The sequence below is a fragment of the Pyricularia grisea genome (assembly GCF_004355905.1).
Source record: "Pyricularia grisea strain NI907 chromosome Unknown Pyricularia_grisea_NI907_Scaffold_1, whole genome shotgun sequence".
In the NCBI taxonomy this organism is placed as follows: domain Eukaryota; kingdom Fungi; phylum Ascomycota; class Sordariomycetes; order Magnaporthales; family Pyriculariaceae; genus Pyricularia; species Pyricularia grisea.
Window position 1 is genome coordinate 8,344,965 of NW_022156716.1, and position 25,778 is coordinate 8,370,742.

Sequence of the window (25,778 nt, forward strand, 5' to 3'; positions counted from 1 at the left end):
CGCAAATAATGGCGCTAAAAATTACCGATCGTCCGTGTTAAAAGTTTTGGGACCTGTGCAAGCCGGCAGGCGGCCATGTGGAAAATTTTGTGCACAACCACACCCGCTTTTGATTACCAGGTCCTTTGAGCTGTAACGTTAGAATCAACGTTCTTTATGGCAAACCCCCCATTTTCGCAGTCTTGGATCGGTATTGTTCTGGACGCGACACGATGCTTTGTCACCCCTGTTGACATTTAATTTAACGATTTAAAGGAATTTTATCTGCCTTCTTCTGTTTACTTCGCTCGCAACCGTCTGCCTGTATGCGGCATGAATTTTCGTGGGGCATTTTAACTCAGGTCATTGTGAAAACAAAGCGATTCTAGGTTCTCGCTTTCCAAATCCGTTCAATTGGCCTCGGCTTCATGTTGAACAACAAAACTAGGGATACCGTTCGTCATCACTATAACTCGTACACGAATCTTGGCCCAACGAATCGGTACACTTATTTGTGGTGCTAAGCCCCCTGTATTTCCAAGCTTACTCCTTGTTTTGGTCGTTAATCTGATCTTTGGATCGATTAAGAACAATTACTCGACACAGTCACGGAAAGGCCGTTTCCAAGCCCCACAAGGTTGGGTAGTTGAGCTCGGTGTTTACCGACTGGGTTTAAAAACAGATCATATTAAATAACAGCTCAAGAGGCACTGACTAAAATGAACGCTCGGCATTTAATACTTGATGGATATTCAAACAGGGCAGACCGAGACAGTCGAAGGGCTGTCAATTGCTCAAGCCTGTGAGGAGATACTGAGGGACTAATCAGAAGTCCTGGATTCAATCGCTGTATCATCAGTTAAATTTTCTAGAGACTTGGTCGGTACCTAGCTGATGTGTGGCACTCGACTCGCGTGCTTGGTCCTGGCTACGATCCTCGGATGTAAAACAGCCCAGACTTAGGACAGAAACACCTTTCTGATATCCCTGATCTGCTCATGTATCCTTGTTTACATCTGCCGTTTAAACTTGCTCATCTTGGCTGACGTTTTTGGCATTATTCTACACTCATTCAGACCCCACTGCTGCTCGCAATGCAGATCGTTACCCTTCTAATCCCTCTCCTTGTGGCTAGCGTCAAGGCCATTCCAACGCCTGGACCCAGCGCGGCTGCTGCGGCTGGCGATAATTCCCTGAGTCCTCTTGAAGATCGCGACTTGTCGCAAGACAGCTCACGATCGACGCCTGAAGGATACATGCGGCGATTCTTGCTGCCTGTCGTGGAAAATCCCACCACAGCCCCTATCGACCATATTACAAAGCGCAGCCACGAACACATTGCCAAATATGGCGGGCCATCCCCCCCACCGCATCAAAAGGGCACCCCGGAATACGAGAAATGGGAAGAAGAGAACACAAAAAAACTGTGACATATTCTTCAGCCGCCTTGAACGAGTTATTAAGGCCGACAAGGAAAGAATTGAGAACAGTTACGCCCGCGCACGTGGATATCCGAGGCCGGGCGCTCTCGGTCGCATTACCATAGAAGATAGATCTGACTGCTTACGAAAAGGACAGTGCGTCGATCCTACTGCCTCCCCCGGAAACACCTAAAGATTATAACACAAAGCACATCCACAATCCGCTTCGGTGGGGAGATTACGTGAAGCCAGTCCCACCATCGTAGAAAGAGGGCACTCCGGAATTGCTGCCTGGCTAAAAAGGAAGATGGAAGACCATGAGTGGGCTTTCAACGGCTTAACAAATCATATTCACTACCAACATGAAATGGAAGCTTGTTCACGTCCAACCAAGTTAGGCTGGTAAGGCATCAAGACGGCGACAAGTTTAATGAGGGTACGCACGGCCGCGGATAAGAACCTCCGCAGCCAAGCCCATATCGGCCGGGATACTGTGGATTTACATAGTATTCAATCTATTACGTTGAACAATGCGTTGGACTAACAGAAATCCAAGAAGCACGCACAATTTTCACCGCTTTCTGAGTAGTATATACCTTATGGTCCGTAGCAAATCACGCCGGTACAATGGCATATTATAATGCGAATTAAAAAAATGTCTAATAAGTCGCTTATATTATTACAGCCAAATTATAATTATAAGGGGCAGTGTTTTTGCTCGTATTTCAGGCAAATCCCCAGTTTAAGTAAATATGAACTTTTTTTTTTCCTAATCGGATCGACTCGATTATGCTTTACCCAGGGTGTGATTATTCGGCTCAAGTTTCCCCTCGATTCCCGAGCCACTTTCCAATGCCAGTAGTCATCGTTACGCCTATAAATGTTAACAATGAGCTTGCTATGGTGGTAAGGGTAACAAAAGCTCCCTTGGCATTGTAGTCCAGTGGTGTGGGCCTATCATGGGCGGTGCCGACTTTGGTAACAACCATGAACAAAAATAAAATCAGGTATTTAATTCCTCCTACGGATAGCAAGCTCATGAAGGCCTACGTATACGTACGTTGGTAGGGCAGGGCTTTTTGCGCCTATCCCTATACTATGTTCACAGCCACTGGGTTACACGTGCCTCCATGCGCATGACCCTTATCCGCCTATACAGCTTCCAAAATGTTTACCTGGGTTATAACGGTAATCTTTAGGGCCGTTTTCCTTGTACTATTATAAATATAATTAATATCTACGCCCACGTATTATAATTAATCACGTATATCTATACCGATCGGATTACCGAAAACATATATGTATGCCTTAATTCGATTGGTTAACATATGTACCTATATACCAGATAAATTAATTATATTTTCGCGCGTAATGTACCATAGTAATGCGCGCGCGTTTATTATGCAAAGAACATTGCCAAGTACCGTGGTAGCCAGGTGGGCAGGTGGGTATGTGGTTATGTGGGCAAGTGGGCAAGTGGGTGGGTACGTGGGAAACCAGTGTGGTCTCACGTGGCATGGTATACCCGTAGTTAGTTGTCGTAAATACCAACCTTGTCCTAGACTTCCCGCTATAAGTCGGAATTTATTTAGGGAGTGGTTTATGTGTATAATATAACTAAATATATTACGTCGCACCGAGATAATACTTGGCCCGCCCATATTATAAAACACGTTCGGGATGTATTCGCGAAGTCCTACACGAATTCTACGCGAGTCTGCTATACAATGTATTGAATTTGTAGGCTCAGCTTTTGCACGAAGTGGTAAAAGAATAAAACCATTTCCAATAATACCGTTACGCTCGTATGTTTCGCGCAAATCTGAACATGTATGTATGGCGGTTCATAGGCGCCGGGGCCGGCTGGACCGAATGGACCGGATGAACCGGCTGGTTGAGTATGTATAATTATAGCATTTACATTGAACTATGTATCCACCCCGACTTTAACCCCTATAGCCATATTAGTCGTATCATGCTTCACTATGTTGCCTGCTTACCTAAATTTATGCGGTTTAACTTGGCAGAAGATCTTGCCCAAAAAGTACTCAGTGTAGACATCGCCGTCTGGGCCTATGAACGGGTCACAAACAGTCCTGGTGAGCCGCAGACTGGCAGCTGAATGCTCGTTAGTCCATTCCTATAAAGACGACTCTATCTCCCTCTCTTGGAAACGACTTCTCTCTGGTCATCATCCTCCAACACTCACTCACAATCACAGGCACTTAGTCATCGCTCATCACTCATCACTCATCCACATTCATTCACACCTTGCCCACTTACCGGTACCTTCTTACTCCATCTTTCCAACCTTCAACATGCGTTTCTTCACTGCAGCTGTTTTCATTTTCGGCCTCTCTGGCGCGGCATGCGCCATGCTCGACCAGGCTGACAACCTCGGAGCTAATGTCCAACGTCGCTCTCCTATCGTTAGACGCCCAAACCTCCTCAGACCCAACAACGGAGACCGAGATGGGTGCCGCAACAAGAATGAGGCGTGCTCTAAAGACAGCCAGTGTTGCAGTGGGGACTGCGAAACTCAGCTCTACATTTGCAATTAAAGTCGGAATACCGGCAATTGCCCATGCGATACTCGGAGGGTCACAGACAAATCAAATGCACGCCCAAGTGCGCAACGCGACCTGATCTCCTCCGCAGGGCATCAGATGGGCAGACGCAATAGGAGGCTTTTTAGGGGTTGGGGATAGCGGTTTTCTTTTGTGTTTACCTAGGCTGCAGGATCGATTGGGTTCGGAAACATCTTCCTTTTACTTTTAAAGACAGAGGATAGACTTTGCCTAGATCATTTTTTACAAAGCAGTAGTCAATATTATCTGTTTGCAAACAATATTCCCAAAATTGCCGTAGCCTTGTCGCTAAAAAATGCCGTTGAATGTGTAACTTAATTAAAGTTATTCGGGTAAGAACTTTAAGAAGAATAGTTCGTTTAAATTACGCGTGCAACTGCGCGCGAATTTTATTTAGACTTAAAATAGGTTTTCGAAAAAGTTCCGATTCAAGCGGTTGTGAACCTGTCCAATAATACCTAGATTTTAACAGTTAATTCAATTTCACTCCATCTTTTACCAGCCTGTGGTAATTAATATTAGTATTACTATCATTCAAATTTGTATTTATTCACTCCCTCCTTTCAGGGGGGATGGGGGTGGATAATTACCTATAAGATACATGTATTATAGTTACCACGTTGTTGGATTACTAGAATGGTAGGGTTAAAACCCACATCCCGAAACAGTTAGCACAGGGCTGTGAGCCGTGTGGGTGTTCCGATTTCGGTCAAATTAAGCGCCTGGTACTTGAAGCTCCCCGGATTGGTGAAGGCCTACGCATACACGTACGGTAGCAGGGGGATTTGTTTACCTACTCCCGTGGTATTGTGTTTGCATATTGTAAATAGCGGTGCCATTTGTAACACACTCTATTATTAGACTAATCGTCTCGGAGCGACTGGGACCTTCAAGCCGGTCATGAAAGGACACTCATAATGCCAAAAATTGCTGCAAGACTTGAAAGTTCTGGGAGACAGGAGAAAAGCTGATACCTATGGGTCGTTCTTGGGAAGTAAAAATATATGGTCCACGAGGGGAGATTGACTGGTATAGAAGTTTGAAAAGTTAGGCCACTGGTTAATCCGCCGTACACTATTACACTCCAAGCTGGATGGGTCGCCAAAATAGCGGATTTTGTTGACGCGGTGGAGGAAATACATGACAGTTTCCAACCTAACCTGGTTGGTCGGATTTTTTTTCTAAATACGAAATACGAAATACGGAGACATGGGAAACACTTGCTCCGTAATTATTTTCGCGTTTGTGGTTTGTGGGGAATACCGTTGTTTTTGCAAACAACGAGCGGATGTCCAAAAGAGGAAAAACGTTGGGGGCATAACACTAATTTAATTTTTGTTTGATACAACGTACAGTTTTGCGATTCGGAAGAAACGTTTCGGGTTGGCCGGAAAGACTGTTGACAATACTGCGGCCGGAGGTTTGGCTGCAATATTGCATTAGGCATTATACTGGTGCCTGCTAAGCTCACCAACCTCAACTACACAAGGCCGCAGTAGATAGACAACCAGAGTGGTAGTATTGAAGCTAGGAAGTGGCGAGTAAGGATACTGAAGGGCGAAAAAATGCGACGTCGAATGGCATCCTCGATTTTCCCAGCCAAAATAACCAATACGTACGTTCCCATCTCTACCTAGCTGTCTATCTGTCTATCTGAGCAACTGGCTAATTGTATAACTGGCCAATTGGCTAGTTGCATAGTTAGGTTCCTGCCTGCCTAAAGACGAGAAATCTGTATTCAAGAACGACTTTATCTATAAAGACCGCGTAGTTTCACCAAGCCGTTAACAGCACGCTGGCCCAACGCCTCGCAAGTTCCCGAACTCAATAGCTCAAGCGTCGAGACATCCACCCCCAGGTTGAGCTGCCAGCAAGCGCGTAGCTCAACGGCCACGAGCGAGTCCAGTCCCAGATCGGCGGTGTTGGTGGTGACGGCGACTTGTTTTTCGTCCAGAAGAAGCAGGCTGCACAGCCTGTTTGCTATTTCCACCGCCAGCGTCCGAACCGCCTCGGGCGTCTGCAGTATAGTCGGGTCGTGTTCGGCAGACGTAAGGAACGCACGCACGCTGTCGGGCGCTGAGGAAGAGCCAGTTTTGGAGCCGCTGCTGTTGTCAAGACTATGAAAGATGGCCATACGAGCGTCGTGCACCATACAAGAGCTGTCCGAGACCGGTCCATGGACGTGTTCGGAACAAGGCCCAGAAAGAAAACGTCAATGCTAGGAGGAACAGACTTCTCGGACTGTTCATCACAGTGCATTCGTGGCCCCGAAGACATCATAGCCTTGTCTAGTGCGGCGAGAAGGTCGGTCTCATGCACTACACTCCAGCCTGTGCCCTGCATCTTCTTAAGCAGCTAAGAGTTGCTCTTCTGCGACAAGTATCCCACGTCCTTGACAGTGCCGAGGTCGATGGCTGTGCAAGTAGCCCTAAGTCAGCGAGGTAGGGCGCGAAGGCATCTAGGAAGCTGTTGGCGCTGGCTTGACCAAAGTTGCGACGGTGCCCGATAGGGAACTAAAAGGAAGGAAGAAGTCGAGGTCGATGCTGCTGGCCAGAGAAGCGTTGTGCAGAATCTGCACTGCAGATTCCAGGTGCCCTGAACCTTGGGCTGGGTCACAGTCTTCCAGTCCTCGATGGGCATTCTGTCAAACATCTGGTCCCACAGGACCATAGAAATTTGCACAACTCCTTTGAGCGGTGTCGGCACGGCGTGGACGGCTCGAGCCACATGTTCAGACTTTGTGACGTCTACCATTACGAGCTGAACAGTGCAACTCATGCTCTCAAGCTCGCGAACAAAGTTGGCATCATCCTCCCCACTGCCAGCGCTGCGAGACAAGAAAGTGAGATGCCTGGCGCCTCTCTGCACCATCCAAACGGACATGGCGCGGCCTAGTCCACCCAGGCCACCAACCAGAAGATATGAAACGTCCTTGTCAAAAGCCACCTCCGGTGTCCTGGGAATTTCCATGGCGCTGTCGTCTAGCCGAAACTGGCCTGAAGACTCGTGGCGAATCTCTAAAACAATCTCGCCCAAGTGCGTGCCCTGCTGCATGTATCGCAAGGAGTCCAAGACATGAGGGGCACCAAAGACGCGATCAACCAGGATGGTTTTCAACAATCCTTTGGCCATGCAATCCATAACGGAGCGCATTGCCGGCTGCACATTTCTGGTCTCTCGGTGCCCAACTCGCCGATGTTAAAGTAGCAGTAGTTCCAGTTTCCCAGAAAGGGAGCCATATCGAGCTGAGCATTGTTTAAAAGACCGCGTCTACTAATCTCGACCATTGTGCCCCATTTGGCGACACATTTCCATGTAGCGTGGAGAAGCTCGCCGGCAAGCGAATTCAGCGCCACACCAACGCCTCGACCCTGTGTCTGCCGTAGCAAGTCCTGCACGAACGAATCGTTCCGGGAGTGGAAGATATGGCTACGCGCCAGGCCAAACGTTTCTGTCAAGTATTCGACCTTGCTGTCGCCGCCCACCGTCGTGTAAACAGTAAACCTCGGCGCCGAGAATTGGTGCGACCTGGATGGCGGCCAGGCCAAGGCCGCCCGTACCGCCGTGGATCAATACCGATTGACCCTTTTGTAGACGCCCCAGGTCGCGCAGGGCGTACATAGCCGTGAGGAAGACAGTAGCGATACCGGCGGCCTCGACGAAGCTGATGTGTGCGCAGTTTCTCAAACAATGCTTCACGGGCTCGCAGCGCCACAAAGATTCGCTCGTCGGCGCCGACGACGCGATCTCCTATGGCCAGCCTAGAAACGCGGGGTCTGACGCGGCGCACAATTCCTGCCGTCTCGTACCCAAACATGAGCTCCTGCCGACCTGGAATAACTTTCATGCCCACGAAGACATCGCGGAAATTAAGCCCACTGGCGTACACCTCGATCTTGATCTCGTCTTCCACCAGTGATGACACGGCAGAAGAAGACAAAGCTGACCAAGTGAGGGTGTCGAGGCGCCCTGGGATGGTTTGCGTGACCACCACTTCGGACGAGGCAAAACTCTCCTGAGACGAGACATGGAGTTCTTGGGCAAGAGATAAAGGGAAAACGCGGCTGACTAAGATTTCCCGTCTTGTATGCCGTACATGTTGTTGCTATTTGCCGCCTGATCTTTCCTCGCTACAAACTTATCCAGAACGTCGGCCAGGGCCTTCGATGCTGCGGCGTCTCGAATAGCCACTGTCTGTACCGTGCCCAGGTAGATGCGTTCTGCAACAGCATATCCGGCCGCTGCCAGCTCGTCCTGCCACCTTTCTACCTCCAAGAACGGCTCATCCACGTGGTCAAAGTCCTCGCAGCCGTGAGACTACCAGTTCGGAAGGATCTCCATGACGAATTTTGCCCAAATGAGCCCGGGGCGTGGCTCTTCAAAGAGTAACTTTCCAACGGGGTCGAGTAGTTTTTGCAGATTACGCAGAGTGTCCTGGATACCGCGGCTGCCTCTAGCAGTGTTTCCCACATTTGCCGCTATAATGAGATCAAACTGCCCTTGTTAAAAGTCTTGTTCCACCAGATCCTGTGTGATGTCGAGTGTGGCCAAATGAAAGTTGCGGATGCCTTTAAGGCGTTCCTTGGCTGTGTTCAACAGTCCAGATGACGCGACTGTGGCGACGTAGCGAGAGTAAAGCGGCATACCGTTGGCACAACATGTGTTTTATTACCTGCACTGTCTTTTCTCCCATACCGGCACCGATTTCAAGAACTCCGAGGTTGGGCTTGGTATGGCTGATGTGATGCAGATACTGGCTATCGTCCACCTGTTGCCGGATGAAGGAAACAAAGCTCTCTAGGCTACTGCCGGTGCCTGTATCATTGAGCACATCCAGCGCCGTCTTGTCCCCCGAAAGAGTGCCTCCATATTCTTGCTACGACGGAAATAGCCGCGGCGACAGGTGTGGCAAAGGTCCTATCCAGCTCTTCAACAAGCTCGTTGACGGATCTCGTCACTTTGTTAGTCGTTGATGAAAAAGATGCTTGGTCTTTGAGCCATTCTTCATATGTAGCCAAGTCAGGCAAGGCCGCCTTCATCTCTGTCTTGGCCGATATCTCGCTCATTGTGGTCGCTGCTTGGCAGATGGCCACCTGCACTAGCTATTCGACGAGCCCCATGACATGTTCTTGGTCCTTTGCCGGTATGATCAGACTGTTATGATCCATAAAGTCAAAATGCGGACCAATTCCGCTCGCGCCGTCATAGGAATGTTACCGCTGCTGTCACCCCACTCGCTACTCTTGTCAACCTCCTCAAAGATCAAAGAGTGGAAGCCATCCACCCGCAAGACAATCTTGGAACCTGAAGTTAACATGCCAGAGGCAATGTGACCCTCGGTATAGCCCGCATCGGTATGTTCATACTGAACGGAAAGTTCCAGGTTGTCTTCAGTGCATCGAAACATGGTCATGGAGTCGGTGAGGGCAGCGACAGATCGACGAAAGTCACGGTAGAGTCCGCTGGGCAGGGCGCAGCTCATCAACTGATAGTAGGCGTCAGAACAACGAGGTGCAGATGGTGCTGTGCTTCATCGCCCCAGCGGTTATTCTTGACCGTGGCCATGCTTTTGTTTGGTCGGCCGGTGGAAGACCTAATGTTGTCCAAGCAAGCAAATGCCGGCCCGTAGATGATGCCTCTTGCTGAGGTAGCTTCGTACCACTTGGCGCTATCCACCTTTAGTGGCAGTTGTGCCTCGGGTATTGACTGCTGCTGTGGCTGTCGCCTTTGCTGCCACTGCTGCTGCATTCGTTCCTGCTTCTCCCCGGCTTCTTACGGCTTCGCACAGCTTGTGGTGGACAATCCAAGGCGCCGTATCCAGCCGCAGCAGGTTGCGCCACGCCGGCTCGAGGTCGGTGCTCTCCGGGACTCGGGTGCCCAGGAGAGAATGGTCGGGTATTTCTTGTGAAGCCACGCGTTGATCACACGCGACTCGAACGTGTGTCCTCGCGAGTGATCCCAAGCATACGCTGGTAGATTTGGGATCGCCGTTCCACCGGGTGCAAGAGACGAAATGTCGATAGGCACATTCAGGACATAGAGCTTTCCAATGGCCTGGAGTAGGTTCTCCAAGCCGTTTTGACGCCGAACAAGAGTCGGCACGTAGGAAGTGCCGCTGGAAGCCTCGTGTGTGAGGATCTGGCGCACCGGACCAGCAGAGTGTGGGCCGATCTCCAGGAACACGGCATTGGCCATGTCGGCGGAGTGGTGAATGTTGGTTACTGCGGCCTGGAAAAGAACAGGATTCCCAAGGTTGGACTTCCAGTAGTGAGGCACTGAGGTCTGAGTACGTTGGTCTCATTCTTGATGTTGCCTGAGGCTAAGCGATGGCCAGAAACGCTGGAATAGAAGGGAAGGCAAGGCTTGCAACCGACAACGCCAGCATCAACCATGGACTGGTAATAAGCTTCCCCGAAAGCTAGCATATGATGCGAATGGTACGCCTGCTCAACCTTGAGTGTGGTCGTTGGCACATCGGGATACACTTGCTTGACGGCCGCCACCACCAGATCCAACACATCCGAGTCTCCCGAAATAGTTACACTGCTAGGAGAGTTGTCACAGGCCGCGACGACACCCGGGGCTAGAAATTCCTTTATCTGGTCCCAGCCGAGCCCCACCACCGCCATGCCTCCCGATCCCTTTTGCGTGGCCGTCGTGGCCGTCTCCTTGGGTTTGGTGGCAAGTCCTCGGGTATGCCACTGCGATAACCTCCTCTGCAGTGGGGGCACCCGCGGCATATGCAGCGGCAAATTCGCCACTGGAGTGTACGACCACGGCACTGGGTTTAATCCCAACAGCAGCCAGGGCGTCGACCAAGCCCAGTTGTAGCGCCGTACAGAGCGGCTGTGAAACCCTGGCTTCGTAAATGCGGCTGGTCCTGGCTGTTTTGAGTAGCTCTTCTCGCAGCAGCCACTCAGCCCTGAGAACTTCTTTGACCTATCAACCAAGTGAGTCGATGGTGCGAGAGCAGGTGGTGTTTGGACCGCAACAAATATCGCCCGACTTGCGGCCAAGCAGCTCCCTGTACAGTAAAAACCATGACAAGTGGGGGTACACCGGCTGGACCATCCTTGGGGCTTCCAGTCACTGCTCCGGCTACTTCGAACTTGTCATTGGTAGCGACGGCAAAGGTAGGCCGCTGGAAGTGCTCTCGTCGGTTGGCGAGCGTGTGTGCCACATTGACCAGGTTCAACGAGGGATCTTTGTCTTCGCCTAGGAAGTGCCGGTACTTGGATACCATGTCGTTGAGTGACTGCGTCGTTTTGGCTCAGAATAAAAGCAGCTGCGGGTCCGAATTGGTGCCAGTGATAGTAGCCGCGCTGGTGTCCTGGATAATCCTGGCATCGGTATGGGGACGGGACCGTGAGGCGAGATAACTTGCCCGAGACTCGATGATGATATGAGCATTTGACCCTCCTATACCAAAGGCGTTGTTGCTCACACGTTCGTCGCGATCTGCAGGCCACGGCGTAGGCTCTTCCGGTATCTGCAGCTTGGCCTCGGCAAAGGGTATTTGGGGATTAAGGGGGGCAAACTTGATGTTGGGCGGAATGATGCGGTGTTCGACGGCCACGACGGGTTTTATCACCGCCGTAAGGCCCGAAGCGCCTTCGGAGTGGCCAAGGTTGGGCTTGATAGCGCCCATATAGATGCCCTCTCTCCCAAAAACAGATGCGACCGCTTCGGCCTCTAACCTGTCACCAGCAGCCGTTACAGTCCCGTGGCACTCAACCGAGGCTTTTCTGCTGACATCCCGAATGCCGGCGTGCTCGTATGCCCTGCGAATCAGCGCCTCGTGGTTGATGGCGCTCGGGAGCAATAGTGGATTTGTCCGGCCGTCAAAGTTGGCCGTAGCACCTGAGATGACAGCGCGAATCGAATTTCTATCCCGGATGGCCGCGCTTAGTGACTTGACATATAGCGAGACAATCCCCTCGCCACGGGCGTAGCCGTCTGCGTGGGCAGAAAAGGTCTCGCATCGGGACTGAGCACGCCCTGGTAAGACCACAGGTTGAAGAAGTGCGGGGCGAGAATCAATGAGGTGCCTCCCCAATGGCAGACTCACAGTCACCTTTGGCTATAGCCATGCACGCCTCATTGAGCCCAACGAGCCAAGAAGAGCAGGCCGTGAGTATCGTCATGCTAGGTCCCTCCAGGTCCATCTCGTGTGATATCAGCTCTGCCAGCAGAAAGTCTTGCGAAGCCACGATGGTGTAGGAGCTCTGTTGGAGGACCTCACGTACCAGTATGTTTTTACATACCAGTCTTGGCCATACCCTCCAACGTACACGCCGACTGTAGATCCTTTGGCATTGGTCTCGCCTGCGTTGTCGACCGACCCGCGTGCCACCTCGAGCATGAGCTTTTGTTGGGGATCCAGCCATTCCACTTCGGTTTTGGTCATGGAAAAGAAGGATGTGTCCAGTGCACCCACGTCAACCGACTCGTCTAGGAAGTATCCATGCTTGGAAATGCTTGTCCCAGGTTTTTTGATGCACGAGTAGTGGGCGTCCATATTGAACCGTGTCTTTGGCACTAGGCTGCGCCCTCCCTCCCGTCTATGAGGAACTCCCACAGGCTCTCAGTAGAATGAACTCCTGCCGGCAGTCGACATGCCATGCCGCAAATGGCGACAGTCGAGGGGCTTCAGTTGTTGGCTCTGGGTGGGAGATGCCGACATCAGCGGCGACATCCGAGCCATTTTGTGACCATTAGTGGTTGTGCCATAGGCATCACGAGTACCATTTGATGTTTTGAGGAGCGGCATGGTTGTCGAATATTCCTCAGATGCAGCTAAGAGGTAGAAAGTCTGGAGGCCAAGAAGGGAAACCTAAGAAGACGGCGACGGTACAAAAGCCCAAGCAGGCGTAAACCTTCTGGTCATATGTCTGCAAAACCGAGGTTAATCTCTAGTCTACACAAGTACGTGGCCTTGGTGTATCTTTCATATCAGGGCACTTCGACAGTGACACAACCCCGTAGATTCAATATTTGCGGCAGAGCAAGGTGCTCTTCCAGCTCAGGCTGTCATGTCATATTGGATGCTATAGATCTGCACTGTAGTATACATCTGTGACACGAACGAGCAATTGCTGAAAGGACACAAAAGTGTAGCCGGTGGGGCGTTGTGATGACACCGCGCGTCGACCTGATGCGACGCTGAATGACCCAGCCTTCCCCATAGATTGTCAAATACGATCATAACAAGGAGGGAAACTAGTATAGTCTAGAGCTTCTCCTTGTCCAGCTGACAACGTCGCACAAAGAATTCCCTCTCCAAGCACGCTTGGAGAATGTCTGGCAGAAGGAATCTGGCAGCATACACCGGTCATACGAGCGTGAAGTGACAATTGAGAATGGAAGCTTCGGCTGGGAAAAGAACAAAATGGTTTTGCATAATATTCACGCCAAGATCCCAATCCGGCACTTACCCTGGTGGTTGGACCGTTGGCTCAGGCAAATCTTCGTTTTGCAAAACACTGCTTGGAGAGGTTCCTTCCATCAAGGTCAAGTCACGCTGCGCACAGGCGCCTCGCGCATCGGTTTCTGCGGCCAGACTGCGTTTGTGTTGAACGGGACTATCAAGGAAAATATCATTGGCTTCTCTCCCCTCCACCAGGATAAATACGCCGAGGCCGTGGATGCCACTGCTTTTTCCTTTGATCTGGATAACCTACCCGAAAGCCATGAGACAAACGTGGGTTCCGATGGCATCTCTCTATCCGGTGGCCGAAAGCAGCGAATCGCCTTAGCTCGGGCCCTGTATCTACAAACTCACTTTCTCATCCTCGACCATGTCTTCAGTGGTTTGGACGCAGGCACCGAAGAGCAAGTCTTTCACAATGTTTTCGGACCGGCAGGATTATTGAAACGCCGCCAAACCATCGTCTTACTTTGCACCCATAATGTTCGTCATTTGCAAGCAGCAGACTACATTATCGCCCTCGAGAACGGTCATCTTAGTGAGCAGGGAACATTTGATCAACTCTTGGCTGGCGAAGGTTACGTGCGTCGCCTGGAGTTGAAGGGTTCGGGCTCAAGCTCACCCACAGACTCGGAGAAATCGGGTAATGAGAGAAGCGGACAGGAAGTCTTGACCCCGGCCAAGAGGATCAAAGCAACCAAACTAGCCATCGACTCCAACAATGGTGCGTCGCGTCAAGTTGGCGATAGCACCGTTTACAAAGAATATGTGAAGAGTATGGGATGGGCGTTGGCAGCATCTGCCATCTTCTCTTCCCTGCTCTGGGGCTTCTTCTTGAACTTTTCATCTATCTGTAAGTATCTTCAGAATGCACTAAGAATTGATAGCACTAAGATTTGACGGGACTAATAGCACGACAGGGCTCACCTACTGGGTAAACGACATACAGCTGCGAAATCCAACGCACTCTTCGGTGTACTGGGCCGGGATTTATGGCTTGTTTCAAGTGTGTGCCTTGATAGCACTTTTCCTACTTGGCGCCTCCATTTGGGTTATCTCCATCAAACCCTCCGGTCCGAACCTTCACGAGGGTATTTTAAAGACTCTCTTCCAAGCACCGCTCCGCTTCTTTACCGAAATCGACACAGGGGTCACCACAAACCTGTTCTCGCAGGATTTGAATCTTATCGACACGGCGTTACCGGACTCTAATGTTAGCACACTTTTCTCGATAAGCCAATGTCTCGAAGCCACCATTCAGGTTAAGACCTGAAGTTAATGACAAACATACAGATCACCCAAGCCATTGGGCAGATGGGAGTCATGCTGTCGGCCGCTCCCTATCTTGTTGTAACCTTCTCCTTTTTGGCAGGGTTATTACATGTTCTGCAAAAGTTCTACTTGCGCACTTCATGACAGCTTAGATTTTTAGACCTGGAAACCAAAAGCCTGCTATAGTGAGTTGCGAGCGAAGGAAAGTGACGTATCTGTGCCTGTGTCAATGCTAACCCATGCTTCCCTGAAGCACACACTTTCTTGACATTTGCAGAGGCATCACAACTCTGCGGGCATTCGGTAAGCACCTGATATCCCATCATTGGACTAGATGCGTCATTGTTGGGTGACCCAAAGGCACAAAGGCTTTATGGACGATGACATCCAAAAAAATATCGATTTCTGACTTCCAGCCAGCGACCTGCATACCTGCTTCTCATGATCCAGGAATGGCTCAGCGCTGTTCTCAACACAGTCGTCATGCTACTGGCAATAGGCGCCCAGCGCCCAGTTTCATTGCCAAAACTTCCACCATCTTGGCCCATGTTCATCTAATTTCGCCTTCCACCCTTACCACCCCCGCCGCCGCCACGGCCCCCATTCTGTGCCTGTGGACAATAGTTAGAGTCTAACTTTACTAAAAGTCCACCAGAAATTAACACTTACAGCTGCTCGGTTTGCCTCATTCTGCTTGATACCACTGTTAAAGTCCGACTGGAGAGTTTTGAGGGTGTTTCTATCGGACTTGGTGTTGCCGCCCTTCAAACTCTGGGCCAGTTGTTGCTCCTGAGCCTGCGCACCTTGGACCTGCAAGTGTATAATTAGCACCAAAAACATACTTAATCTCTGTTATATCTGGACTTACCTTGTTCAAACCGTTGACGAGCTGCTTGTTACTCTTGTCGGCATTCGCTTGATTCTTTGCGCGCTGACCCTGTCCCTTCTGGATAGTGGTGAGAAGCTGCCCTTTGGCGGCGTTGAACTGCTGTGGTGATCCCTTTTCGGCCTTGCTCACGGCTTTGGTGTCCTGTTTCTCCTGCTTTTGGATCGAGATGTTCTGGTTGATACCCTTAACCTCGGCGGCGGTATTACCCCTACCACCGCCGCCACCCCGTGCGCCGCCGCCGCCGCCACCTCTCCCACCACCACCTCCACCTGCACCTCCACCTTTACCGCCGGCCCGTTTCTTGACAGCTGCTACAGACCCAGGAGTGGACACCACGATGGGTAGAGCAAAGGCGAGGGCAAAGAGGAGGAAGAAAGATAGGACGATCTGAGGAATCCGCATTTTTTAATGCTTGGTACGAACTAAGGATAGCTTTGATGGGATGGAGTTGGGCCAAGATGCCAAGGCTAAGATCAATATCTTGTCCGAAGAATGTTCATCGATGGTTGAAGACAGACAGGATGGTTTGTGATGGAGGGACGAATCTTGGCATTTGATCCAGAGTGGGTGCTTATTGCTTATATATACAGCCAACCTTCTCAAAGCTTTGTTACTTACAGACTCCCTGCTCGATGTTGTCTCCAAGAATTGGGTATACGCATAAAGGCACGGGTATGTGTGGAAACAATCTATTTTGCCTCAGTTCTCACAGTTTAAACCCAACATATACAATAAGCTTCTGTGATACAGGGAACATACAAAGTCTAGCCGCATCGTTGTTTCAGGCCCAACACTTTAAACCCAAGTCGGAAGAAGGTTTAGTCTCATCTAGTCCTCGAAAGTTCCAGACAAAACTTCTTCCCTGTGCCTGGCTAATAAGCTGAAGAGAAATCGTCTTTGTTCGATTTATTGAAACAAACAGCCAACGAAACGAGACGAATCTACCTCTTTCGTCAACTTTGTATGCCTTGCCTACCAGGTAACACAACTCGCCAACCTATCGCCATTCAAACAGCTGGCGGTGAAAGTTACAACTTGCTCACTGCGTTGCTGTCCACATTTCCTTGACGAGCAAAAGGTCGCTAACCGGAGAACCATGTTATCGAGGTTCTGTTCACAGGTTACCTCCAATCTAGCCTTACCATTAAGGTCGGCCCTATCTTATAGATATAGAGTCCTTCACTCGTGTGTTGTTGGCGAAGCTGTAGCTCCCTTTCCGGTTCATCTTTGCAGCAATAATCTTGCGAACGGGTGTACATGTTTGTTTGCGTTGCAAGGATTATTTACACCTGTAAGCTTTTCTGCTGGTACACGTCCTTGCATCTTGCAGTTCTTAGATATAAAATAAGCTTACTCTTTCAAACTTTGCGAATCCCTAGACGCAAAGATACAAATTAGATGAAACAGGTTTGTTCAAAAACTTAAACAACCCTGGTATCCTACTGTAGGTGCCAAATAAACTGGACTAGGTCTATCCAAGTAGTAGTTCGATTACTATGGAGCTTCTAAAAATAATATTCGCCGCGGATTCCGGTATGATATTCACTTAGTAATTGGCCACGAAAAGCAATACGTGCCATGTAGCCTACTTTGTAGGAGGAACTTGAGTTCCCGGTTATGTTGGGATGCGATAGGCCAAATTACAGGTGAATATCAAAGCTGGTAAGTTGGTGTTGGACCTACAGTTGTTTTAAAACACGCATGCAACCCACAAACCAAAACCTACCAGGCTCTAATTTATTGCACGGCTAATCGGGGTCTGCCCTGTCCTTGCCGGGACAGCTAAGTATTTGGTTATAGCTTGGATGGTACATCAATTGTCGCCAAGAGCATAACCCGTCCGGAAAATAATCGTTGTCGATCTCTGGGGGTCTGAGCTGGTCCAGCTGAGATGCCTCAATGTTTCTGACTGCTGGGACTATAGCTGCTAAGAGTTGTATTATGACCGGCCGCCTGGCGCTGGCAAGCGAGTATAATTTTGGACCTCGTGAAGAAAAACAGAAACAAAACATCTCAAAGCTTGCACATGATGAAACTTGGTTTTCCTTCGTTGTGGAGCACGTTTGCCCTCCCATCCATTCAAGTCAAAACTCGGTGAGCGGGAGGGATGCTACTACGAGGGATGAACCCAAGGAGGACCTCGGCGATGACTACATTGTACGCCAGCTTCGCTGTAAAAAAAACCCCAAAGCTTAGTAGTTTACGACACTGTGAGCCCTTTATAATGGTCAATTGTGCCTTGAATCCACCTGCATGTCAAACTGGTCGCCTAATACTCCCCCAACAGGTAGGCTCTGTAGCCGTTTGATATATTTGCGGGTCTCGAGCGCTGGCAGTAGTATGGTAATATGGCAATTTTGGCAGTAACTCATGTGGTGGCCCACTCAAAAGCCGGTTTGTGCATCACTAACGGCTTGCAACATCACTCAGTGTAAGAGTATCCAAAACTCAGGCACCGACAATTTTACCGCCAAGCTCGAATAACAGTCCGCTAAAGGCAGCTGTGAAATACATGCCACTGCATGACCTTTCAAAGTTGTCGTCCGATCAAAATTCAGCCAGGGCTGTCGACGTGTTGAGACTGTAACCCATCCATTCAACACTGCATAAAATACACCAGCCTATCTTCCAGGCGTTCTCGTACACTTGGGTTCGTCCGAACGTGCATTTACGGTTCAAGTGCTGCTGTAAGCTTATGGGATCAGCGTTACGAGCCATATTCTTATTTATCAGGTCCTCATTACTGGGTTAACAAACTATTGCCATCCATTTACGGTGAAAAGCATTTGGGTCGATACCATTTGTATCAACCAAAATAGGCTCGATGAGCAATCATAGCAGGTGTTGATGATAGGTGATTTTACTCGGGTCGTGTTCAGGACAGCAGGACAAGCCAGAACTGTGACTACCTTGGCTGGGCTAAGCTGCGGCCCAACCCCTGTTTGACGGCCAAGAGCTGGGCAAGACTGGTTGAGAGTTATTTGAGCAGCGTTGGATCCCGCAAGATATTAAGCTCGCTGGGCCAAGTGTTCTTATGTGGTGGTGTAAAAATCGTAAGCTCTGCGGGGAACTATCAACTTTTGCGGTTCCAGATTGTGTGCCTGTCCCACATTGACTGAGTTCGCGGATATGTAAGAGATTAGCCCCGAGCTTTTATACATCGGTCATGGAGTCAATGAACCAGGTAGCATAGCTGTATTTCGACGTCGTTTGATTTAAATTAGAAGGTGTTTTGCCGGCCATTTCTATCTGGAGCAAACCCCATTAATCAGATATAGGAGTTTTGCTTGAAGGTGAAAGCCAAAGTGTAAAACAAAAAAGGGAAAATATATGCACAGTGAAAGTGTTTACGATCGAACCGCGTTTTGTAAAAGCCCCGCATGTCTTTCTGCCGCCCGCACCGCCTTCCAGGATTGCCCTTAAGTCGTACCTTATATCCCCGCACTATAGTTGTATTAGACTGGCATTCTTCCTTCTATCACGTCGGATCTTTTATAGACTTGAAGCAAGTGGTCTTCGTCTAATACCCTCCGGACTTCTCCTGCATTTGTAACTTTGCAATCTGCATCCACGTGGAGCGTCCATCGCGGGTTAATTGGAGCAGCGTACGAAGGAGGTCCAACTGGGCCCGAATAAGAGGTCATGAATATGCCAGTAAGAGCTCCCTGCCACCTGTCCTTGTAATAAACCGTAAACCAACAGAGGTCATTACTAGGCACACTCTCGATCGAAGCCGTAACGGCATAGGGTGCTGTAAAAAATAAGAGGGAAATAAATTGGGACTTCATTGTTAATTGTTTGCAAATATAAAGTGCAAATCTTGAAGCTGGTTAATAACAAGACGATATATTGGAGCTGTCAACAAATGTAAAAAGGATCTCAACTCTCCTTTAGTAGTTTTTGTCTTTGTTTAATCGAGTCCCTATATGCCTGGGTCGGACTTAGTCGGCATTGTAAAATCTCTATAATTAAATGCATTAAATGTACGACTAATTGTATTGATTATATAGTTGTGACATTCTTTCTAAAAAAGGAACATGTAAATTACCTATATATAGACTCGGCAGACAACTTGACATGAAAAGTGTAAACTGTAGACTGTTGGTGTGTGGGTTAAACCTGGAGAAATGTGGATGCTGGATAAACAATCGTGGATGTTATTGAGTCCGGCTCCAAAAACCCATCATTCCTATTATTAGGTACTCAAATATATATTTCCTTGGCAACATTGACTTACTGAAATACCGATGTTAAATAAAGATGAGAGATAACCTTAAATAGATATCGAGATTAACGAGCATGCATGGATGTGCCAGTTAAAGTCTTGACTCAAATTCCTAAGCCATTCCAAAACCCTCTGCGGCCTAAGGTGGCCCATGGGCCAAATCTACCACACCCACGGGCAATGGGCTTGTTTGCACGTCGGGGGAGTGGGTGAGTGAGAGATGGAGCTTGATCTTCATTCCAGCTTGATAAATACAAATTTTGGTGAGCATGCGCATACCAGGCGCTAGACTACCAACCCTTTGATTTGACAATTTATTCAGCAGCAAAACGGAGCAGTTGAAACGCCCCAACCATGGCGGATGGCGGGCACCAGTGCAACCAACGCAGCTGCAATGTCATGCACAAGGCTGCAGGGTCAGCCCAATGTCAGCCATCATCAGCCAATGTAAGCGAGATTTTCGTCTTGCTCACCACAGACGAGCCCCCTTGCTAAACACTTACTCAGGTGTCTAGAAATGGGTACGGTAATTGGAATTATTGACACTGCCGTTGTACCATCCAATTGATGTCAAGAACAAACGACTGAGCATACTTGGCGTCGATGGAATGTGTTGTGGAAAAAGTTTCTGCACTCAAGATGTACTGGCGGGTCCCTTTCTGGAAAGATATAATTTACACGATAGATTGCTTACTCACTTCGAGGCAGCAGCATGAAGGCCATGGGAGCAAACGGAACGGACGGCGCCCTTTTGGCTCAACTGGAAAATGACGTCCATGGTATCAAAACGACAAATGGATCTTCTGCTCCGAAGCTGCTTAAGGCCACTGTGGTTGATCAATTCGATCATTGGGCATCCAAGACTCCCAACTCGGTCACCGTCGAGTAGCGTGAAAAGCAACTAACATATGCCGAGCTGCGAACCGCGTCGTTGCGAGTTGTCCGCGCCCTGCCGGCCGCAGGGGTCCAATCTTATGACAAGGTCGCCATCCTCACTGGTATGTCTCTGGAAATGGTGGCCTCTATCCTGGGCACGCTGCGGACCGGTGCCGTCTACGTGCCAATGGATGTACCCGCCTGGAGCCTGTCTCGTATCGAGGCGACGCTTTCTGAATTATCATCTCGCTATGTCTTAATCACGACGCGGATCCCAGGACTGGTCCTTCCCGAGCGTAGCATCCACTTCCAAAAACAATAGCTTTGGTCTCCCATAACGAAGGCGAGAGCGCTAACTGCTGGAGCTGATAGCCTGGCGACGCGAGTCCAAACAAGACCTACTCTCGTGGATCACTTTTACATCGGGGACCACGGGCAAGCCAAAAGGGATTATGGTGTACCACCGAGCCATCCACGACCTTGTCACTGCCTTTGTTGGCTTTTTCCGTGGCTTTTGATGCCTGTGCGGCCGTCGTTTGGAGCAAGCTGACCAAAGGTCGGACCGTCGTCACGGCCTCGCCCTTGACCTTCCCCGATATGGCCACGACATGCCACGTGCTGGACATGACGCCATCGATGCTGGCTACGCTCATGCCATCACAGGCTTACGACCGAGCCGTATGCATCTTCTTGGCGGCCGACGCGCCCAATCTCGAGGTAGGTCGGGAGTGGGCGCGGCCCGGTCGAAAGACTTTCAACACCTACTGTCCGACTGAAAGTACATGCATCATCAGCGTGGGCGAGATTGATCCTGATAGGGAGCCGCCATTTGGCCAGATTGTGGCTGGTGCCAAGGTCGTGCTGGTGGACCGCCACCTCGAAGAATGCAACGTGGGCGAGGTGCTCATTGGCGGTCCCAACCTTCCGGATATTTCCACAACGAACAACTGACGGCGGCCAGGTTTATCCAGTAGCGCGGCGAGCGGTGGTACAGGACCGGAGACTTGGCAAGAAGACTGAGAATGGAGAGTTTATGTGGGCTGGACCTACAGATTCCTTGGTTGAGAACAGAGGCTTCCTTGTCAACCTCGAGGCCGAGGTAGGCCGGGAACTGCTTAGCTTCCCTGCAGTACGTGTTGCAGTCGCTCTCAAGTGTCGAGACAAGCTTTCCGGGCTCGTTCAGCCATCTTCAGTGCCTGTTGATGAACTCCGTATGTTCCTTCGGCAGCGGTACGACCCCTTTATCATCCCCGATGAATGGTGACCATGGACGGCTTTCCTCTTACGGTGCACAGCAGGGTTGACTCACGCGCCCTGACTGTGCAGCTGGAGGAGCGGATCTTACAGGTGGAGAGCAGGGAAGAAAACAAGGTTTCTTCTGCTTACGATAACTTGCGTATCACCTTCTCCATGACGTTGCTTGTTCCCATCTCATCCCTCGACAGCAGCTCTTCATTGATCAGGCTCGGGGGAAACTCGCTGGCCTCCATCCGTCCAACAAATGGGCTGAAGAAATACGGATACGCAGCATTGGCAATCCAGATATTGCGGCTGGACACAATAGGAGAGTTGGAAAAGCTTTTCACCGCCATCCCTCAAGCGGCAGACGAAGCCGACTACACAATTGGAGATGCAGTCGCCACCGACGTCCAGAAGAAATTTCTTCAACGGTCACTTGTCAATCCAGGCTATTCTGCCCTCATTGGAACAGCTAGATATGTTGGGGATCGCCGTGATGTGCCTACCGCCAGCGAGTTACACAAAGCCTTTGTTGTGGCGCTCTCCGCTCACGGCATCTTCCAGACCCGGTTCGACGCCCATACCTTTACCTTGTCAGATCTTGGCCGCCTCAATCCCGCTTGGCAGAAGGTCAGCGTGCCTCCTGGGGAGTTTGAGACAGCCATAGAGAACGAAAAGATCAAGGCTTTGCAGGCCAGTCAGGATACGGTGGGTATTGACCTCGAGGTGCCTTACTTTGCCATCACGGTTGTTGCGGTGCCTGAACGCCATGACATTGCCTATGTCGCGCTTGTCCACCACGCCTTGGTCGACAATTATTCTGCGGCCCTCGTCTTGCGCGACCTTGACCCGGCGCTGAGGGGCGAACCTGTCATGCAGGGGACGGTTTGGGCTGACTTTGCCCGCTTCAAGGAGCGTTACCGGCAGAAGAAGCTATCCAGGACCATCGCTCGGTTCCAAGAGATACTAGGCCCGCTCCCGCATACGTCTGTGCTACAGGTGCCGGCATCGACAACGCCTCCAGCTGTGGAGGAGTACTGGGACCTCGCAATTCTCGACGCACCCTGCCGTGGTATTACAAGGGCCACGCTCGAGGCCCCTGCGTCAGCTCGGGGCATTACCGCTTCGACCATGGCATATGCGGCGTGGGCGTTGTGCCTGAGCCGAATCAGTGGGTGGGATTGTGTGGGCTTCGCCGTCAACCTCTCGGGTCGTACAGTACCCCGGCCTCCAGCGCTGGCCGTGATCGGCCCAGTCGTCAGCCGCGCGCCCTTTAGCACCGCCGTTCCATGGGCGAGAAGGTCAGCGCATGGCTGGCCAGCGTGCACCGGCTGAACCTGGGCATTATGGAGTTCGACGGGGTTGCGGGTTCTCTGCCCGACGACATGCGCAACCATCCCAACGTGACAACCACCAGCGTCCAGTACCTTGTCGACATGCCTGAGATGCCGCCTTCCTGGACTTTCAAAGCCACTCAAACACATGGCTACTTGTTGGATTGGTACTTCTACCCGTCACGCAGTGGCAACGACGTGCTCTGGTCCGAACTGGAGTTCAATTTTGCCAAAGTAGACGAGGCGTGGGCCAAGGAGGCGGCAAAGATCCCGGTTCTTTTCCTGGAGGGTTTGATTTGTGCTGCATCTGCATCTGATGCCGTAGTAGGGAACATTGTCAATTCAACCCGGCACTCTGCTTGCACCTGATTTTCATCAGCTTCATGCTCTATCTGCTCCCTAAATATCCAAGGCTAGATCACAGAGTGTGCGGCTACTGGAACGAACTCTAGTGACGCACGGCTGGATTTGGGTTCAAGTGAGTTCCTCGCTCTGCCATCAGAATGTTGGCACCGCATTAGCCTTTTCGGGGTCGACATCAGCCTTCTATTATAACGGGGTTGCCCTTGTACCTGAGCAATACTCTATTAGCGGACAGGCTGAGCTAGACGATGACATTGTGGTTTGAAAATATGTCTATGGCTTCACCTTATAAATCCCACTCCTATAGTTCCCAGCCCAGTCCGATAGCCACGTAGGCAGCAACCACGATAAATATCCCGTTGTAGTCGCCAAACCCCCGCGCCACACCATCCCCGTCCTCCCAGCAGTGACGTCGGATACCAGCCTTTTCGCAACCGTCTCAGTATTCGTATGGCCAAAGAGCTCCTCTCCCCGTGACTTTCTCGTTATCTCCTCCTCGACCGATTTGTATCGGGACCCAGGTCGGAGGTTGAACTCGCCGCTGTTGACGAAGATATTTGTCTCAACTGTTCCCACCATAGCCGTTATGACACGCACACCCAACGGGGCCATCTCGATGCGCAGCGTTTCAGACAGTGTGGTAATAGCTGCCTTGGAGCTGGAGTAGATGCCTTTTAAGGAGAGCATGTAAGCGGCCAAGATCTTGGCGGTCGACATTCAAAAGACGGAGGATCGTAACCCAACTTACCTTGCCAAGACATAGTCACACAAGCAGCAATAGACGAAATGTTCAACACCACTCCACCTGCCTTGATAAGCAAGTCGGCAAATCCCTGCGCGACCGCCAACACACCCCAAACATTGACTTCGTATGTCTGGCGGGCCTTTTCCAAATCAGCGTCGAGAAGGGGCATTGTATGAACCGCGCCGGCATTATTGACCAACACGTCGAGTCCCCGGCCCTCTGTTGCTAAGCCGACGGCGGCGACACAGGCTTTGATTGACTCGGGTGAGCTGACGTCCAGCTGGAGGAGTTGAATGTTACCCGATGAGTGGTTGGTCAATCCTTTGGCCTTGCATAAGTCTCGAGCCGTGGCGAATACATGGTAGCCTGCCTCGGCGAAAGCCTCTGCCAGGGCGTAGCCTATGCCGGCGGAGCTACAGCCTGTGATCAAGACCGTTTTCAGGCATGGCTTGACGCTAGTGGTTGAACTCATTGTGAAGGTGATGGTGATGCTCAGGGGCGAAGGGTGGCGAAACTACATTTGCTGGGGAAATGCCACGTAGGAGTGGAGGACTTCTGGAGCTTATATGTTTCTTTTGGGGTGCGTATCGCAGCCACGACCCATCATTAACTAGGCTAAGATCTCAGCTCAGTCCACTTGATGCGCCGAGGTGGAGCGACATGTCCCCAAAGTCCTTATCACGTCTATTCTAAAACTGCATTAGCGTAAGATGACCCCTGGACTAAACCCCATTATGTAAAACTCCCTGGTCTTGTGGTTAGTTCTCACGTATTGTGGACTTGCCATTCATTCTGTCGACATATTCATTCATGGGCAGCCTGTCCCAACATATCCCCACATAGATTGGGCATCCAAGCTGTAGGACGCCTAAAATGCCCACCTCGACCACCGAGACCACCACACTTTTTAGTATAGACGACGGGGCTTTCTCAAAATTTAGCAATGAGTAATTCACCTTCAATCTGCCCACACAACCCGTCCGATGGGAAATTGTTTGTTGCTAAATAGCTCAGAGGACATCCATCCTCCCGTCAGCTGTTCCGCCGTCAAAGCTGACCTGCCCAGCTGATACTATACAACCGCGTCCGCTTCAACTATTACATCGACGTTGTGTCGTGCCAAAGAATCTGTTTGGATCCGTAGTCCCTCCAGACTCACCGTCCCATATCATCGTGTCGCAGGCTGATCAGGAGGCCAACGTCCTCCCCGACGCAATCATGACTATTCCCATGAGTATCTCAAGAAGCTACCAATGCGAGGTCTGATATAAACAACGGCGTGGGCGACCGGGTTATGGAGCTTCTTGCATCCGCAGAATCTATTAGAAATTTGAATCAAGTGTGGGAGCTATGCTACACTGACAATGGCCGGGGGTTGAGAAAACCGCTTGCCAAGACTTTTGCGACGACAAGTCAAGTC

At 50.4% G+C, this 25,778-nt stretch overlaps 12 protein-coding genes across 12 annotated transcripts; 5 read left to right on the forward strand and 7 right to left on the reverse strand.

The window, feature by feature from the left end:
• Window positions 1-1,073: 1,073 nt before the first annotated feature.
• On the forward strand, window positions 1,074-1,409 carry PgNI_02545 (uncharacterized protein; the record flags this gene model as incomplete). Its single annotated transcript, XM_031122609.1, has 1 exon — window positions 1,074-1,409. The coding sequence occupies one exon, from the start codon at window positions 1,074-1,076 to the stop codon at window positions 1,407-1,409; it is 336 nt and encodes a 111-aa protein (XP_030987119.1).
• A 4,329-nt stretch (window positions 1,410-5,738) lies between these two features.
• On the reverse strand, window positions 5,739-6,122 carry PgNI_02546 (uncharacterized protein; the record flags this gene model as incomplete). Its single annotated transcript, XM_031122610.1, has 1 exon — window positions 5,739-6,122. The coding sequence occupies one exon, from the start codon at window positions 6,120-6,122 to the stop codon at window positions 5,739-5,741; it is 384 nt and encodes a 127-aa protein (XP_030987120.1).
• Window positions 6,123-6,343: 221 nt separating this feature from the next.
• Window positions 6,344-7,141, reverse strand: PgNI_02547 (uncharacterized protein; the record flags this gene model as incomplete). The annotated part of the gene is made up of 2 exons (XM_031122611.1): window positions 6,344-6,416; window positions 6,567-7,141. 2 exons carry the CDS (start codon window positions 7,139-7,141, stop codon window positions 6,344-6,346), a joined length of 648 nt encoding a protein of 215 aa, XP_030987121.1.
• A 2,619-nt stretch (window positions 7,142-9,760) lies between these two features.
• On the reverse strand, window positions 9,761-11,231 carry PgNI_02549 (uncharacterized protein; the record flags this gene model as incomplete). The annotated part of the gene is made up of 3 exons (XM_031122612.1): window positions 9,761-10,270; window positions 10,363-10,872; window positions 11,028-11,231. 3 exons carry the CDS (start codon window positions 11,229-11,231, stop codon window positions 9,761-9,763), a joined length of 1,224 nt encoding a protein of 407 aa, XP_030987117.1.
• A 27-nt stretch (window positions 11,232-11,258) lies between these two features.
• Window positions 11,259-12,758, reverse strand: PgNI_02550 (uncharacterized protein; the record flags this gene model as incomplete). Its single annotated transcript, XM_031122613.1, is given in 4 exon segments — window positions 11,259-11,986; window positions 12,063-12,213; window positions 12,231-12,571; window positions 12,587-12,758. 4 exon segments carry the CDS (start codon window positions 12,756-12,758, stop codon window positions 11,259-11,261), a joined length of 1,392 nt encoding a protein of 463 aa, XP_030985881.1.
• Window positions 12,759-13,376: 618 nt separating this feature from the next.
• On the forward strand, window positions 13,377-14,688 carry PgNI_02551 (uncharacterized protein; the record flags this gene model as incomplete). The annotated part of the gene is made up of 2 exons (XM_031122614.1): window positions 13,377-14,268; window positions 14,303-14,688. 2 exons carry the CDS (start codon window positions 13,377-13,379, stop codon window positions 14,686-14,688), a joined length of 1,278 nt encoding a protein of 425 aa, XP_030985880.1.
• A 553-nt stretch (window positions 14,689-15,241) lies between these two features.
• On the reverse strand, window positions 15,242-15,978 carry PgNI_02552 (uncharacterized protein; the record flags this gene model as incomplete). The annotated part of the gene is made up of 3 exons (XM_031122615.1): window positions 15,242-15,298; window positions 15,357-15,497; window positions 15,556-15,978. The coding sequence occupies 3 exons, from the start codon at window positions 15,976-15,978 to the stop codon at window positions 15,242-15,244; spliced, it is 621 nt and encodes a 206-aa protein (XP_030985879.1).
• Window positions 15,979-20,155: 4,177 nt separating this feature from the next.
• Window positions 20,156-20,690, forward strand: PgNI_02553 (uncharacterized protein; the record flags this gene model as incomplete). The annotated part of the gene is made up of 2 exons (XM_031122616.1): window positions 20,156-20,248; window positions 20,487-20,690. 2 exons carry the CDS (start codon window positions 20,156-20,158, stop codon window positions 20,688-20,690), a joined length of 297 nt encoding a protein of 98 aa, XP_030985878.1.
• A 123-nt stretch (window positions 20,691-20,813) lies between these two features.
• On the forward strand, window positions 20,814-21,628 carry PgNI_02554 (uncharacterized protein; the record flags this gene model as incomplete). The annotated part of the gene is made up of 2 exons (XM_031122617.1): window positions 20,814-20,960; window positions 21,050-21,628. 2 exons carry the CDS (start codon window positions 20,814-20,816, stop codon window positions 21,626-21,628), a joined length of 726 nt encoding a protein of 241 aa, XP_030986306.1.
• Window positions 20,947-21,756, reverse strand: PgNI_02555 (uncharacterized protein). Its single transcript, XM_031122618.1, has 2 exons — window positions 21,728-21,756; window positions 20,947-21,449 (listed from the first exon to the last, which is right to left on the reverse strand). Exon 2 carries the CDS (start codon window positions 21,328-21,330, stop codon window positions 21,076-21,078), a length of 255 nt encoding a protein of 84 aa, XP_030985884.1. The 5' UTR covers window positions 21,331-21,449; window positions 21,728-21,756; the 3' UTR covers window positions 20,947-21,075.
• A 187-nt stretch (window positions 21,757-21,943) lies between these two features.
• On the forward strand, window positions 21,944-24,280 carry PgNI_02556 (uncharacterized protein; the record flags this gene model as incomplete). The annotated part of the gene is made up of 5 exons (XM_031122619.1): window positions 21,944-23,173; window positions 23,194-23,574; window positions 23,675-23,728; window positions 23,753-23,872; window positions 23,921-24,280. 5 exons carry the CDS (start codon window positions 21,944-21,946, stop codon window positions 24,278-24,280), a joined length of 2,145 nt encoding a protein of 714 aa, XP_030985883.1.
• On the reverse strand, window positions 23,887-24,830 carry PgNI_02557 (uncharacterized protein; the record flags this gene model as incomplete). The annotated part of the gene is made up of 2 exons (XM_031122620.1): window positions 23,887-24,284; window positions 24,362-24,830. 2 exons carry the CDS (start codon window positions 24,828-24,830, stop codon window positions 23,887-23,889), a joined length of 867 nt encoding a protein of 288 aa, XP_030985882.1.
• Between the last annotated feature and the right edge of the window lie 948 nt (window positions 24,831-25,778).